The 17,974-nt window shown below is 40.8% G+C and overlaps 1 protein-coding gene across 3 annotated transcripts in view; it reads right to left on the bottom strand.

Moving 5' to 3' along the window:
- Positions 1 to 17,974, bottom strand: part of SLC5A12 (solute carrier family 5 member 12) — a 64,862-nt gene that overhangs the window by 43,897 nt on the left and 2,991 nt on the right. Inside the window, exons 1-3 of one of the 3 annotated variants that reach the window (XM_040328356.1) lie at positions 13,584 to 14,142; positions 3,167 to 3,232; positions 2,092 to 2,143 (exon numbers count right to left, since the gene is read on the bottom strand). In XM_040328356.1, the coding sequence (XP_040184290.1) occupies positions 2,092 to 2,143; positions 3,167 to 3,232; positions 13,584 to 13,940 (475 nt within the window). In that variant the 5' untranslated portion in view covers positions 13,941 to 14,142. Of the gene's footprint in view, positions 1 to 2,091; positions 2,144 to 3,166; positions 3,233 to 9,349; positions 9,896 to 13,583; positions 14,143 to 17,974 lie in introns of those variants that run through there. The other 2 variants (XM_040328353.1, XM_040328355.1) reach the window with 2 other exon arrangements.

Here is a 17,974-nt window from a genome sequence, read left to right as displayed (position 1 = left end):
CCCATAACGACAATCACCCCAATATTCCACGAGGAGGGATATCCCTGGAATCGCCCAGAAAGCCACACATGAGACAAGCTTACTGCTGGAACAAGACAGACTTTAATGGTTTTTCTTCTCAGCTTTTTATACAGTCCAAGACATTGAAGCAACAATGAAATCTCCACCCAACCCAATCACACACTAAGGCTAATTACTAAAACATTCCAGACAGGTCGGCACCGACCGACAATTATCATGTCTAATCACTGCACATTCCTTACACAACAAACCACCTTCACACACTTGAGTTTCCTAAGCAGACGTTTCGTCTGCTTCCAGTTTGACACCTATTAACACCTCTGAGAATCACTAGGTTGTGGACAGGGTTATCACACAATTAAAGGCCTTTCAAAAGCTAGCCTTATTTAACATATGAACAGTCCTTACAGAGAGAGATGAATCACACATAAAACACCTGTTACCTGTAACCAACAGCATTAAGTTAGCAGGGAGAGCATTAGACTGAAGCATATAGGCAATTGCATCACACGTGGCACACCTATTTTTAAGCAGTTTCCTCCATTCTTCTTTGATCGACGCCATTAGTAGTAAAAAATGTTTTTAATATAACTATCCCCTATTTTGTAAACACTTTGGGTCAGATTCATGTAGATGGGCGTATTTGTGGGCGGGCGTAACACATTTGATTTACGTTTCGCCGCCGCAAGTTTATCAGGCAAGTGCTTTATTCACAAAGCACTTGCCTGTAAAGTTGCGGCGGCGTAGCGTAAATCACCCGGCGGAATTCAATTGCTCCCAATGTCAGACTGACATGCAGGTTTGAAAACGTGCAAGTTCAGGTGTACTCGCACGATTTCAAACCCGCATCAGTGTGAACCTAGGCTTAAAAAGATTCCCAACTTCCTGTAGTCCAATAGACAACTGCCTGGGTCAGAAAGTAAAGTATTTTCAAAGGAACAGCAAAACAAGAAGTCAACAAGGTTCTGATCATTCCATAATCCAATCTAAAAAAAATAATAATATTCTAAATAAAAAAAAAAAAAACGATCCTGATCTACATAAAAAAAAATAGTTTTGGAATTACACTTTAGAAAAATTAATAAGGCAATGGCTACTCTTTACATATCATGAATGCTTATTAATGTCAATGTAACCTCCTGTCCCCGGTAAACATTGGTAAATCTGTTGACAAGTGTGGAAACTGTATTTTTCCTGTTTTGTACACTTAACTACATATTCCATGTAATAACAGTATCGTTTCTCTACAATAAATGGCACTTGTTATGCATTTACAATGTTGACATGGTTTGCATAAAACACTGTATTCTTAACCGATTCCAGGAAACCTGAGATAATGGCAAGGTATATTGGTACAATTGAATTACCATATGATATACTTTATTACATTACTATGTCACAGCACACATTTAAACAAAATTCTGATCACATGCTATTTATTTACCACCAGAATTTGATTTAAAAAACTAAAAACAAAATGTTAAGAAGTATAAAATAAATGTATAAAATGTATAAAATAAATGGGTAACTACCTTAACAATATTGCTGACAGGTCCAAGGATGTCAATGTTTTACTATACCAAATAATTAAAAGTTCAAGTTATACGGTTACAGCTTTATCCTAAGCATCCGGGTTCCAATGTGAGGCTGGAGTGTTGACACTGCTTCACCACAATCCCCTCTTGAAAGACTGCTTACACCAGGGGTAGGCAACCTCGGCACTCCAGCTGTGGTGAAACTACAAATCCAACCATGCCACTGCCTCTAGGAGTCATGCCTGTGATTGTCAGGGTCTTGCAATGTCTTATGGGACTTGTAGTCTCACAACAGCTGGGGGGGGGAGGCTGGCTTTCTCTGTGGGTCAAGTCCACTTTTGTTAAGGTAGCCAACTTTTTATACTATGTAAAGGGTGGAAAAAAACAATCATGCATTTATAAATATAGAGGAAAGAGGAAAAGTCTGTGTAAATCAATTTTCTATTATTAATTATTATAAATGCAAAAGACTTCACACTAGAATCCTATATTATAAAGGCAATATAACAAGTTGAATCTGATGTCACTGAGGTACCTTGATTTAAGGCCAAAGCTGGTGCATACACAACTACTCCAGTGTATAGAATCTGTAAAAGATAATAGGGAAACGGGTGTAAGAAGGGTTACCAGCTATCTTGAACATTACTGAAACATTTAAATATACACAGTAATTAAAGTGTAACTCTACTTTTGTCCTTTTAGCCCAAAATCCAATTGTTGTCAATAGCTTGTAGACTTCACCTCTATAACATCTCTAAAATTCACCCCATTTTGACTAATAAAACCACTAAGCTACTCATTCACTCCCTTGTTATCTCCCACATTGACTATTGCAACTCCCTTCTCATAGGCCAACCTCTCCATAGGCTATTCCCTCTTCAGTCTACCATGAATGCTGCTATCAGACTCATCTACCTTACCAACCACTCAGTGTTTGCCACCCTTCTCTGCCAATCACTACAGTGGCTTCCAATTGCCCAGAAAATTAAATTCTAAATACTAACAACATACAAAGCCATTCACAACTCTGCTCTGAGCTAAATCACCCATCTTATGTCCAAATATCACCCAAACCGTCCCATCCGCTCCTCTGAAGATCTCTGTCTCTCAAACTCCCTTGTCTCCTCCTCCCGTGCCATCTCCAGGATTTCTCCAGAGCCTCTCCCATCCTATGTAACTCTCTACCTCAATCTATCCGACTATCTCCTACTCTGGCTGCCTTTTAGGCGATCACTGAAAATTCATCTCCTCACGGAAGCCTATCATGCCTCCAACTAATCTTTTTTCACTTCCATCAGCTCTTTTACCACAGTTACAACCTTCTGTACCACTTGCCCTACCCTATTAGATTGTAAGCTCTTATGAGCAGAACCCTCTTAAGCCTCTTGTATTTTATTTTATTGTAACTGTGCTGTCTCCCTTTTATATTGTAAAGAGTTGAGTAACCTGTTGGCGCTATATAAATCCTATATAATAATATATTGACGCTGAACCTTTGAGTTACTTTAGTTATTTCTTTAGGACTTGCATTTGTGATTACTGTGAACATATAACATTTTAATAACATGTGATTTGAGAATTGTATTCTCTCCATTGTTTGAGAATCTTACCGTTTGTAAAATATACATAATAGTAGCAACATAACGGACAGGTCTGCTAAACCGAAATTCCAGGTACTGAAGGAAACAAAAAAGAGACAATGTATTTTAGGTTACTGTAAATAAATACATAACTTGGCATTGCATACAATGCTGTCTCTATAACTTAAAATAGAATTCCAGGCAATATCTAACTAATCTCAATACTGTCTTCCCCTCCTAACACCTAATCTGACTAAACTATGTAAAAAAGATGTACAGTATATACTTGCCCATTTTCAGTGTGTTATAGTCTAGTCACACAATCGCCCCCGTGTCATCCAGCAGTGGCTACAGGAGAGAGGAAACAGCGCTCAGCAATGGCTGAAACACCTGGGGGTGGTGACGTCCTCCATAGCCTCATATGGCCCACCTATTCACAGTGCTCCCTCCTCTCTCCTGTAGCCACTGCTGACTGACACAGGGGAGCCAGATTACGTGACCAGACCAGAGCGGACTGAAAATAAGTAAGCAATGCAGATACACATTTCTTATACAGGTTAGTTCGTGTTAGTAGGGGGAGGGAGCATTTTTTTTTTAGATTAGTTAGGTATAGCCTGGAATTCCACTTTAATGAAAAATATTAGGCTATACAAAATCAACAATATAACACATTTAATTAGAAGTTGCTTTTTTCTGTCAGTTTATGGATTATATTAATCAAACACTTCACTGTGTGAATGCCTTACAGGAGAAGCACAGCAAAACTATTTTTGCTGTACTTCTCCTGTGGATCACATAAGTGCAGTTCATTCTGAACTCCCGTGACCCTGAAGCCCGCTTTTGGCTGATGTCACAGAGCCGGTCCAGGCTGGAGCAAGATTGCGACCATATGGCCCCTCCACAGCCCAGCTATTCAGTGAGGGAGTGGGGGTGGGGGGCAGTGCAGAGAGCCGGTGACTGACAGTCACCAGCTCTTTGCTCACGGAGCTCTGAGAACCGAGTGATCATCTGTCTTTGATCACTCGGTCTTAAAGCCGGCGGGGACAGATGCTGCATCCACCTAGGTAAGTATGATTCTGGAAAAAAAATCCTCAACTTCTCTTTTAACCATTCCCACAGCCATTATGTCACAAATATTCTCTGTATTATGCCTAATGTGTTTTTTTCCTATGATCGTCAGCTCCATCTAGCGACCATAATGCAGTATTTTCCAGATTGAGGTTTTTCAGAAAAGTACGACCCTACGGTCACTAGATGGAGTTGACTATTAAGCCTCATACACACGACCGAGTTTCTCTGCAAAAACCAGCAAGAAACTTGCTGGGATTTTTTTTTTGCAGAGGAATCGGTCGTGTGTACATTTTTCGACAAGGAAACTGTCGAGGATCCTGTCAAGCCAAAAAGAGAGCATGTCTTATTTTTCCTCGACGGGAATGGAGAAACTTGCCTTGTTGAGTTCCTTGACAGCATAACAAGGAACTTGACGAGGAAAACGATGTGTTTCGCCCGTCGAGTTCCTCGGTCGTGTGTACGAAGCTTGAGAGAATAAACATATTAGACACAATACAGTGTGTATACATGATGGCTGTTTGAATACTTCAGGCATTCTCACAGTGAATTGTTTTATACATAAACTCTTTTATGTACAAATGATTAGCAAGGAATTAAAAGTACTTATGCACTATACAAAAGACCATTTAAATACAGTAAAAACGTGTGCCAAGTTAGTTTCAAGTAGCATTTGCATTCCCATACTATTCCCAGGTCAAACCTAGGTCAGAAGATGTCAATTGCAGGTCAAAAGCAGCCATCAATGTATTCTCAAGCAATTGTCAAACTGATACCATCTATACAAGCCCAAAGCCTGTTGACACATTACCTAAAGTGTATCTGAAGCCATAACTTTTTTGTAGCAGTTTTTGGAAAGTGTAATTGCTGCCTTTATCCTCATTAGGAAGATCCCCCTCTATGTTTCCTGATGACCACTGTCACTGTAAGTGAGGGGAAACAACTTCCCGAGTTGTCACCAGAACAGCAATAAAGGTGGAATCTTCCCACGCGGATACTTGTTCTGGTGACAACTATCTAAGAGGGGATTACCCTTTAGAGACGTGTCCTCTACAGAACGTAAAGAAAAGTATTTTCAATCAAATATAGCAAAATATTACTCTTGTTCATTTATGTTAATTTTCTTCTAAAAATGGTCATTAGACATGTGCATTCGTTTTCATCCGAATGCATTTTCATCTGAATTTCAGGTATTTTTGTTATTGTATGAAGTAAAGCAAATATCCAACTGTAAGGTAACGTCAGGTCAGGTGAGGTCAATTTAACTATTCTATACATGTATTCTGTAGACATTCATATCTAGATAACTATGCTATTGACTGTAATGCCATGTACACGTGATCAGGCTTTTGTCCGGCCAAATCACACCGACGGAATTCCATTGGAAAAAAATAGAACATGTTCTATATCTAAACTCCGATGGAATTCATCTGAATTTCATCTGAATTTCTGATGAAAAAACTCAAATGGGACTACACATGATCGGAAAATCCGATGGAAAAAGTCCATCACGTTTTTTTCTTCGGAAATTCCGATTGTGTGTACGCAGCATAAGAAAAATAATAAAAATAATTTCTTAAAAAAAACAAACAGATGTGTTGGAAAGGAAACAACAGAAAATACAAATGGCTTGGCCATCATGATAAATAATCCAATGCCTTAAAAACTTTGAGTGCCATTGGCCCAAGCAACCATGCACATCAGGAGTTTAATTAATAGTCCAAACATTTTTATATATACATGCACTAGCAGCAGCAACCCTGAAGCAGAAGCAAGCTCTGGAAAATATTTGTAAAAGAAGAAAGAGAAGCGCCAATCTAAGTGCAGTAAGCATACAATTTAATAAAGGAATAACATATAACAAACAGCCAAGTGACTACTCACAAGCATCATAAGTAAAATGGGCATGTAGATGGTAATTGCATGCCCGATGTCACTGAGGTGGCCAGCAATTCCTGGGTCCCGATGCGCATTCACAGGAGCGTGGGGCCGCTAGATGTGACTGGAACGGTGGATGTTCTGGCGGTCCAGTACCTCAGAAGCCTCAAACAACCCACAGGGAAGCAGGGAGCCAGGATGCGCCACTCCAGGCGGCGTTCGTGTCAGCTTGGAACGCAGCGTGCCGTTGTCGCACCGGAAGTGACGTGGGGAGCCGGGCCAGCCAATCCCAAATATATAGTATGTAGTTACCAAAGATAGAGGGTACTAGAAAGAAATCTATTTGCCCAGAGTTCTTCCAAAAGCCTCTAAGGCCCCGTACACACGACCGAGTTTCTCGGCAGAATTCAGCCAGAATAAATATGCAGCTTACGCTGATGACATCCTATTCTTTATTCAACAGCCACGTATCTCTTTGCCAAATTTGATGTCAGAATTTTCCTCCTTCCAGACACTTTCTAATTTTAAGATTAACCTTTCCAAATCTGAGATTTTAAATATAACAGTTCCCCAACCGATAGCTGATCAGCTGAAACCCCTATTTCCTTTTCGTTGGGAACCAGCACGCATGAAATACCTTGGCATCTACCTGACCCCTCACCTTCACTCCCTCTTTAGACATAATTATATCCCTCTTCTTAACACCATTAAAGATGATCTCCGAAAATGGTCTTCTTTCTCACATTCATGGTTAGGTAAAGTTAATATAATCAAGATGAACATACTTCCCCGCGTTCTCTTTATATTGCAAATGATCCCCATAAAAGTTCCTATGGATTTCTTTACTCTTTTACAGACCATGATCACCCGCTTCATATGGAAAGATGGGCGTCCTAGGGTTTCCAGAGAGACTCTTTTTAGGGCCAAATGCTCCGGGGGACTGTCTCTACCCAATTTTAAAACGTACTATCAAGCAGTCATACTTTCACGTATAACGGACTGGAAGTATGCTTCTACCTCCAAATTATGGGTTCAACTGGAGCACTCCCTGAGCAATTCTGATCTCTCTCTCTGATTCCACACTCTTTTAGAACTCTTTCCCCTAATACTTCGCCTCTTACTCTAATCTCCTTACAAGTATGGGACGGTCTTCATAAGAAATTCACATGGTCATACGATTCTCCATTAACCCCATTAGTATTTTATAACTACTTTGCACCAGGTTCCATTGACCCAGGTTTTCAAGCTTGGTCTCCAGGTGGACCTCTCCTCCTACATCATGTTGTCTCTACCAATTGCCTTAGACCTCTGCCCGAGATTTTGGGTCATGGTTCACCCTCAATCTTGGACAGATGGAGATACAATCAATTGAGTTGTTTTATTCGATCTCTTCCACATCCATTACGGGGTATTCAGGATCTCAATGGCATAGAACAGGTCTTTCTTCATAAGGACCCCCCTATACATTGTATTTCCCAATTTTACAGGGCCCTTAATGATTTGCAATACCCTTTATACCCGGGATACTTATCCAAATGGGAGGGAGACTTGGGAGCTAATATCTCAGATAAAGTAAAAGACAAAGTGCTTAAACTTACACATGTCTCCTCCTTGGCTTCTTCCATGGCTGAATCTAACTTCAAGCTTCTAACTAGATGGCACTACACGCCTGTCAAACTCCATCACATGTTCCCTAATAACTCTCCACTCAGTTGGAGGAACTGCGGTCAGAACGCTACCCATGCCCACATCTGGTGGCTCTGCCCTTCCATTCGGCCTTACTGGGTGGAAATATTAGACATGATACACCAGATCACCGAAGTGAAATTGCCACTTGAGCCGTGGATAGTTCTTTTTCATGCCACTTCAAGACCCATAGGTAAATATAAACGTTCACTTATCCCACATCTCCTTAATGCAGCTAAAGCTGTTATCCCCCGTCTCTGGGGCCAACCCACAATCCCCACCATTAAATCATGGTTACAAAGAATCTCCGAGATTAGTCTCACCCATATTGCCAGAGACACTAGTGAGCAATACTCCAAAACCTGGGCCCCCTGGTCCTTATTTATTTCTACTCAACACTATAAAGATATAATTTCCCTACCCCCTCATGATTCTCAAACTTCATAAAACCTCATATCACTGATTTGGGGTCCCTGCTTGTACTAAATGTAGTGACCCTGGCCTCTCATTGAGGTTTTACTGAATATAATGATTTTGCCAGTTGTCCATTACTATTGCCATGTGTGCCGGCTTCATCCTCCCCCCCTCCCACTCCCCCTAATATCTCTCTCTACATCTCTCTCCTTTCCCTCCCTCCTTTTTCTCTCTCTTACTCTGCATTTAATTTTATTTATTTCTTATTTTATATATTTTCTTTTTATTATATAATTATTATTTTTTTTTCTGATAAAAATGTTATATAGACTTGAACTACTTTGGTTCTTTGTAATAATATGTTGATTGCATTTATCTGTATACTATTTGTATGCTATATTTCTCTTGTATCTTACCTTGTTGTGGTATTTGAATGTACCTTTTTCTTTCAATAAAAACATATTAAACAAAAAAGAATTCAGCCAGAAACCCGATCGGAGCCGTATTCTGCCGAGAAACTTGGCTCGCCGAGATCCTCGGCGGCTTCACTAGGAACTCGATGAGCAAAACGATGTGTTTTGCTCGTCGAGTTTCTCGGACGTGTGTACGGGGCCTTAGAGCTCCCTGGATGATACAAATGGCTTGGCCATCATGATAAATAATCCAATGCCTTCAAAACTTTGAGTGGCATTGGCCCAAGCAAGCATGCACATCAGGAGTTCATACTTCATTCTGACTCTCTAATCTGCATGCTTGTTCCAGGCCATTAATTTAGAAACGACTCATCCATAGACAATTAGAATTTAGTTTGACTAGTGCCTTAAAATAGTTCACATGCAATATATATATAAAAAAAAAAAGCCGGTAGTATTTGTGTAATGTTGTTAAAATGGATAGGACGTTAATGCTCTATTGTGTAAATGTAATATTTGCTCCTCAGTGGATCCCATTAGCCCATTGACCTTCTAAATAGATGAGTAACCAGGGGGTGGGCTCCACTTCCTGGCCACTTCCACTCTGGTTTCATCTAAATTAACTCAACTTTCTCAACTACATCAATTAAAGACAATAGTTTGTAAACTACACTAGAAGGTGCCTCAGTTAGGGTCTATCGTACAGATTTTCTATTTCATTTTGATGAATCAAGTTTATTTGCTTGCTACTTACTTCATAAGTGCTAGTAATCCCAGACCGGTAGAATATTGGTATAAAGAGTTCGGCAGAAATTATGATCACACAGGTATAGGCAATAAGGAACCAAAGGTAGTATGCTCCAAAGCGGACAACTTCTGCTGGAGTCCCCAGAACGGTAATTGCAGACATAAAACTAGCAGTTAGTGACAGAGCCACAGGTCCACAGGTCATCTGTCTCCCACCCACCAAGAATTCATTGGATGTCTTGTTTCTCCTTTCTTTAATTGCAAAGAAGACTCCAATGCTTGCCGAAACAACTAAGAGAGCTGCAAACACAACATAGTCCCACACCGAAAAGTTACTTATCGGAGGTTCTTCAAACATTGTCATCTTGTCTGCCTTGTTTCTTTCTTTGCCAGGTATTTAAACATGTACAGCTTCTATATTGCATCCATTTATTAAATGTGGATTTCAATCAATATAAACTGGTAGCATAAGAGGTTTGGTAGATATTGTATATTGTGTACACAGCCGAAGCAGCCCCAAAGTGCAAAAAGATTTATTGAGTTGTTATCAGACTATAAATTGTGTTTTCACAGGTTCTCAGATGAGACCCATGACTGACAACAAGCCAATAGTATTGCTTGATTGTTTTACAGCAGTTTTCTATCTTTCACTTTTTTTTTAGTTAAATATTACTCAGATGAGTAAATATTATCAGTTCAGCACTAAAGTTTCAGAAAACCTGATTTGTAGCTGTAGATAATTTGAAACAAATATATATTGCTTTTGCATATGCAGGCTTACGGGATACTGATTATCCATCCCTTGTCAATCCTTAACCACTTAAGACCCGGACCTTTAGGCAGGTAAAGGACCTGGCTAGTTTTTGCGATTCGGCACTGAGTCGCTTTAACTGACAATTGCGCGGTTGTGCGAAGTGGCTCCCAAACAAAATTAGCGTCCTTTTTTTCCCACAAATAGAGCTTTCTTTTGGTGGTATTTGATCACCTCTGCGGTTTTTTATTTTTTGCGCTATAAACAAAAATAGAGCGACAATTTTGAAAAAAATATTTTATACTTTTTGCTATAATAAATATCCCCCAAAAATATATAATTTTTTTCCCTCAGTTTAGGCCGATACGTATTCTTCTACCTATTTTTGTTAAAATAAATCGCAATAAGCAATTATCAATTGGTTTGCGCAAATTTTATAGTGTTTACAAAATAGGGGATAATTTTATTGCATTTTTATTATTATTTTTTTTTTTACTACTAATGGCGGCGATCAGCATTTTTTTTGTGACTGTGACATTATGGCGGACACATCGGACAATTTTGACACATTTTGGGACCATTGCAATTTTCACAGCAAAAAATGCATTAAAAATGCATTGTTTACTGTGAAAATTACAATTGCAGTTTGGGAGTTAACCACTAGGGGGCTGAAGGGGTTAAGTGTGAGCTCATCTGTGTTTCTAACAGTAGGGGGGCGGGGCTGGACATGTGATATCATTGATCGCGTTTCCCTATAACAGGGAACACACGATCGATGACAGTGCCCCAGTGAAGAACGGGGAAGCTGTGTTTACACACAACGCTCCCCGTTCTTCAGCTCCGGGGACCGATCGCGGGACTCCAGCGGTGATTGGGTCCGCGGGTCCTGCGATCACGGAGCTTCGGACCGGGTCGCGGGCGCACGCCTGCGACCCGCGACTGGGCACTTAAAGAGGACATACAGGTACGTGCTTGTGCTCAGCCGTGCCATTCTGCCAAATATATCTGCAGGAGGCAGTCCTTAAGTGGTTAATAAAAATAGTGTAAGATCTGTCAAACAATTGTCAAACTGATACCATCTATACGAGCCCAAAGTCTGTTGACACATTACCTAAAGTGTATCTGAAGCCATAACTTTTTTGTAGCAGTTTTTGTAAAGTGTAATTGCTGCCTTTATCCTCATTATGAAGATTCCCCTCTATGTTTCCTGATGACCACTGTCACTGTAAGTGAGGGGAAACAACTTCCCGAGTTGTCACTAGAACAGCAATAAAGGTGGAATCTTCCCACGCGGATACTTGTTCTGGTGACAACTATCTAAGAGGGGATCACCCTTTAGAGAAGTGTCCTCTACAGAACTTAAAGAAAAGTATTTTCAATCAAATATAGCAAAATGTTACTCTTGTTCATTTATGTTAATTTTCTTCTAAAAATGGTCATTAGACATGTGCATTCGTTTTCATCCGAATGCATTTTCATCTGAATTTCAGGTATTTTTGTTATTGTATGTAGTAAAGCAAATATCCAACTGTAAGGTAACGTCAGGTCAGGTGAGGTCAATTTACCTATTCTATACATGTATTCTGTAGACATTCATATCTAGATAACTATGCTATTGACTGTAATGCCATGTACACGTGATCAGGCTTTTGTCCGGCCAAATCACACCAACGGAATTCCATTGGAAAAAAATAGAACATGTTCTATATCTAAACTCCGATGGAATTCATCTGAATTTCATCTGAATTTCTGATGAAAAAACTCAAATGGGACTACACATGATCGGAAAATCCGATGGAAAAAGTCCATCAGGCGTTTTACCTTCGGAAATTCCGATCGTGTGTACACAGCATAAGAAAAATAATAAAAATAATTTCTAAAAACAAAAAAACAGATGTGTTGGAAAGGAAACAACAGAAAATACAAATGGCTTGGCCATCATGATAAATAATCCAATGCCTTAAAAACTTTAAATGCCATTGGCCCAAGCAACCATGCACATCAGGAGTTCAATGTAAGAAAATGTGGTAGATGCCGCACGATTATCAGAGCATATAATAATGATCAATGGTATAATAGCATAAGGTCCATAAAAGATACAGAGGGTTTGGTCAATAGTCCAATGAGAGTCCAATTAATATTCCAAAATTTTTTATATAGACATGCACTAGCAGCAGCAACCCTGAAGCAGAAGCAAGCTCTGGAAAATATTTGTAAAAGAAGAAAGAGAAGCGCCAATCTAAGTGCAGTAAGCATAACATTTAATAAAGGAATAACATATAACAAACAGCCAAGTGACTACTCACAAGCATCATAAGTAAAATGGGCATGTAGATGGTAATTGCAGGCCCGATGTCACTGAGGTGGCCAGCAAATCCTGGGTCCCGATGCGCATTCACAGGAGCGTGGGGCCGCTAGATGTAAATGGAACGGTGGATGTTCCGGGGGTCCAGTACCTCAGAAGCCTCAAACAACCCACAGGGAAGCAGGGAGCCAGGATGCGCCGCTCCAGGCGGCGTTCGTGTCAGCTTGGAACGCAGCGTGCCGTTGTCGCACCGGAAGTGACGTGGGGAGCCGGGCCAGCCAATCCCAAATATATAGTATGTAGTTACCAAAGATAGAGGGTACTAGAAAAAAATCTATTTGCCCAGAGTTCTTCCAAAAGCCTCTAAGGCCCCGTACACACGACCAAGTTTCTCAGCAGAATTCAGCCAGAAACTCAATCGGAGCCGTATTCTGTCGAGAAACCCGGCCGTGTGTACACTTTCGGCCGAAGAAACCGATGAGGATCTTGTCGGGCCAAATAGAGAACATGTTCTCTATTTCCTCGTTAGTCAATGGGGAAACTTGGCTCGTCGAGATCCTCGGCGGCTTCACAAGGAACTCGACGAGCAAAACGATGTGTTTTGCTCGTCGAGTTTCTCGGACATGTGTACGGGGCCTTAGAGCTCCCTGGATGATACAAATGGCTTGGCCATCATGATAAATAATCCAATGCCTTCAAAACTTTGAGTGGCATTGGCCCAAGCAAGCATGCACATCAGGAGTTCATACTTCATTCTGACTCTCTAATATGCATGCTTGTTCCAGGTCATTAATTTAGAAACGACTCATCCATAGACAATTAGAATTTAGTTCGACTAGTGTCTTAAAATAGTTCACATGCAATATATATATATAAAAAAAAAAGCCGGTAGTATTTGTGTAATGTTGTTAAAATGGATAGGACGTTAATGCTCTATTGTGTAAATGTAATATTTGCTCCTCAGTGGATCCCATTAGCCCATTGACCTTCTAAATAGACGAGTAACCAGGGGGTGGGCTCCACTTCCTGGCCACTTCCACTCTGGTTTCATCTAAATTAAGTCAACTTTCTCAACTACATCAATTAAAGACAATAGTTTGTAAACCACACTAGAAGGTGCCTCAGTTAGGGTCTATCGTACAGATTTTCATTTTGATGAATCAAGTTTATTTGCTTGCTACTTACTTCATAAGTGCTAGTAATCCCAGACCGGTAGAATACTGGTATAAAGAGTTCGGCAGAAATTATGATCACACAGGTATAGGCAATAAGGAACCAGAGGTAGTGTGCTCCAAAGCGGACAACTTCTGCTGGAGCCCCCAGAACGGTAATTGCAGACATAAAACTAGCAGTTAGTGACAGAGCCACAGGTCCACAGGTCATCTGTCTCCCACCCACCAAGAATTCATTGGATGTCTTGTTTCTCCTTTCTTTAATTGCAAAGAAGACTCCAATGCTTGCCGAAACAACTAAGAGAGCTGCAAACACAACATAGTCCCACACCGAAAAGTTACTTATTGGAGGTTCTTCAAACATTGTCATCTTGTCTGCCTTGTTTCTTTCTTTTCCAGGTATTTAAACATGTACAGCTTCTATATTGCATCCATTTAGTAAATGCGGATTTCAATCAATATAAACTGGTAGCATAAGAGGTTTGGTAGATATTGTATATTGTGTACACAGCCGAAGCAGCCCCAAAGTGCAAAAAGATGCATTGAGTTGTTTTCAGACTATAAATTGTGTTTTCACAGGTTCTCAGGTGAGACCCATGACTGACAACAAGCCAATAGTATTGCTTGATTGTTTTACAGCAGTTTTCTATCTTTCACTTTTTTTTTTTTAGTTAAATATTACTCTCCTGATTTGTAGCTGTAGATAATTTGAAACAAATATATATTGCTTTTGCATATGCAGGCTTGCGGCATACTGATTATCCATCCCTTGTCAATCCTTAATAAAATTAGTGTAAGACCTGGTTCATATTGGTACGATTTGACATGCGATTTGACATGTCAAATCGCATGTCTAATCAATGGCATTTTCCGTCAATTGCACCATCCTAATTGGTGCAACGCGGCATCTGCGGCGCTGCACAGATTTAAAAAAGTAGTTTCTGTACTACTTTTTGCGATTGCGGGCTGCGATTTACATTGACATCTGTGCAGGTCTCTGAAATCGCGTCCGAAATCGGGACTGACAAGTGGGAGTGAAATCGTGCAAGTTCAGCTGAACTCACACGGCTTCATTCCCGCAGCTCAGTGTGAACCTGGGCTAAAGTAGATTTTTCATCATAGCGTAACAAGCAGTTGGCCTCCACTGTCTAGATCAAACTTTCTCAGCCAGTTTTTTGTAGAACCCTGGGGTTCTTCCAGAGATTGCTAAGGGTTCCATGCAGGACCGGGACAAGGAGTGGGCAGAAGGGGAAGCTGCCATGGGCACTGTGGTATCATGTGATGGGGGCACCACAATGAATTGGCAGAAGGGATATATGTTGAGAGGGGGGATTTGGGGGGAAGCAGGGGGTAAGAATTGTTCTAGGAGTGGAAATTTGGGGGTACTAGAAGTGGTGATTTAGGGAGATTTGTGCTTGGAGGGGGGTGGGAGAAGAGGATGGGTGCAGGAGGGGAGATTTGAAGGGGGGGCTTGTGCTAGAAGAGGTGATATTGCAGAGGGGGAATCGTTCTAAGAGGGGAAATTATTTGGGGGGTGGGGGGTTTGAGCTAGGAAGGAGAAGGGGAGTATTTGGAGAGGGGCAGGGGGATAAGATGTGTACTCAAAGAGGACATTTTAAGGGATTTGAACATTAGAAGATTTGTGCTAGAAGTGGTGATTTTGGGGGGGGCATTTGTGCTGGGGCGATTTCAGCAGGGGAAGCGGATTTGTTTTGGGAGTAGGGAGAATTTATGCTCAGAGGATAAGCAAGCAGATTAGTGCTCAATTATTTTTTGTGGGGGGGTTTGCTTATACATAATGCTCATACATCTTCAGTGGTTCCATGAGCAATGTAAAGCCTCCTACACACAAATGGATTTTCCGACAGGAATTGTGTGTTGACAGCCTTTTGGCCAAAAATCTGACCGTTTGTACGCTCCATCGGACAATTGTTGTCTGATTTTCCGCGGACAAATGTTGGATGGCAGGCTTTAACATTTTCTGTGGACAATGGACTGTTGTCGGATTTTCCGTCAGACAAAAGTCCAAAGTACAAACACGCATGCTCGGAAGCAATGCTCACCAAACACAGCATTAGCAGAAGGTGCCCAAAGGGTGGCACTAAAGAGCTGAAAAAACACCTGGTACGGCTAGTACGTCACTACGTTCGTGTTTGTTGGCCGATAATTCTTTGCCGTTTGTATGCAAGACAAATTCCTGGCGAACGCTCTTCAGACAAAAGTCCGATGCTTTGTCTGCGGAAAATCCGATCATGTGTACGAGGCTTAACTGAGCATTCCTTTCAACGACTACCAAAAAAAGGGTCATCATTTCCACTGTAGGAAGGCACCTATCCTTCTGACCACCAATGTAAGGAAAATGTTTCCTCTGACTTTCAGTGTCAGGGGGCACTTTTACAGTATATGGACCATCAATTTATATGGGCAATTTAATTTTCACTACCAATAGGGGCACTTTTCGACTGTAAATGGGCACTACACTGTCGACTTATATAAGGGGACATTTATGTACAGAGCAACAATTTACAGAGGCTCAGAGTGCAATGTATTCAAAGGGCAAATCCAGTAATTGGAGCCAAAGTAACATGCCACATCCAGCGAAAGGACAGACACCGGGCATAATATTGCAAAAATAGCTTCACAAGGGTAATAATAAAAGAAAGACAGTTTGTCTACTTGGACGGAGTACAAAAAATATCAATGTCCCTAGAACAGGTAAAAATGCTAGACCAATCAACACACTTTAAATGAAAAATTAAATGACTGGCATATTATTATTTTTTTTATTTTATTTTTACGTAAACAGGCAGGGTCCCCTATTGGGCGGGGCCCATGGGCTTGAGCCCAGTCAAGCCCAATGTTAAGTCCGGCCCAGCTCACCACTGACTACTAATGTGAGGGGCAATACAAAGGAACAGTACAAATTTTGACTTTCTAAATGTATTTACTTGTCATTATTATTTGTTTCATTTCATGAATATTATATGTTTTTGAGTAGAAGATAGTGTTAAAAGTCACACAACGATGTGCTGAAAAAAATGAAGTTCAATGCTTCGGCCTCGTACACACGACCGTTTTCCTTGACAGAATCCATCAAGAAACTTGGTGGAAGAGCTTTTTTGCCGAGGAAAACGGTCGTGTGTATGTTTTTCATCGAGAAAACTGTAGAGGAACTCGACGAGAAAAAAAGAGAACAAGTTCTCTTTTTACTCGACGGGAGTCTCAATTTCCTCGTCGTGTTCCTCGTCGGGCTGGTTTTCGACGAGAAACACGTTCGTGTGTATGCTAAGAAACCCGCGCATGCTCAGAATAAAGTATGAGACGGGAGCGCACCTTCGGTAAAAGTAGCATTTGTAATGGAGATAGCACATTTGTCACGCTGTAACATGAGATTAGCAAAAGCAGCCCCAAGGGTTGTGCCAGTGGAATCGAACTTCTCCTGCCGTCGTATGTGTTGTACACGTCACCACGTTTGAGAACGAGGAGATTTGGTCTTGACAAGCCTAACAAGGAACTCGTTGAGGAAAACGATGTTTAATTTACGACGAGTTCCTCGGTCGTGTGTACGAGGTCTTCCAAGCATGCGTCGACATGATTCTGAGCATGCATGGATTTTTAACCGATGGACGTACCCACAGACGATTGTTTTTTTCTATAGGTTTTTTATCCATCAGATAATTTAAAAAAAAGTTCCTATTTTTTTAACCTATGGATAAATAACTGATGGGGCCCACACACGATTGGTTTGGTCTGATAAAAAGGGTCCATCAGACCGTTTTCATCAGACTAACCTATCGTGTGTACGCAGCATTACACAATTCAGTGATAGGTCAATCTATGGTATGTATAGGACAATTCTCATCATGATTAAACACAGTGAAAAAATAGCATCGCTCAAAATAAACTCTTTTCAAAGTGTTTTTTTTTTCCTACAACATGTTGAAGACAAGAACATGAAGCAGTATTAGCAGTAAGTTGCCCAATTGTGCAAAAGGTAAGAGAGCGATGTCTCCTGAGCATCCAAGGGACAAAGTCAGCCAAGAATATCAGTATCTATATGAGTGGTGCATGTACAACTGCCATCTTGATAGACAGAACTCTGACACCATCTTAGAGAATCCATAAAGAAAATTATTAAGGTTGAGGGAACCTTAAAGGGGCAGGCTCGCTGTTTTATGAGCTTTGTTCAAGTGTATTCTACTCTGTGACATACAGACTTCTCTCTGACGTACAGACTTATCTGAACTGGATGATGTGTGGTGATGAATGCCTGCACATTATCTCTTGTATTACATTACCATCTTAAAGAAGCCGTCTTTTATGGTGCATTCACGCTTGTGAATCCGCGAGCAGTCCGATTACAGATTACATGTGAGAACCCCAGTGTTGGTTACTGTGGTTAGC

This window comes from Rana temporaria, chromosome 11 (genome assembly GCF_905171775.1).
Source record: "Rana temporaria chromosome 11, aRanTem1.1, whole genome shotgun sequence".
Lineage (NCBI taxonomy): Eukaryota > Metazoa > Chordata > Amphibia > Anura > Ranidae > Rana > Rana temporaria.
Note: the sequence above shows the minus strand (reverse complement) of the source record. Positions and strands in the feature narration are given on the sequence as shown.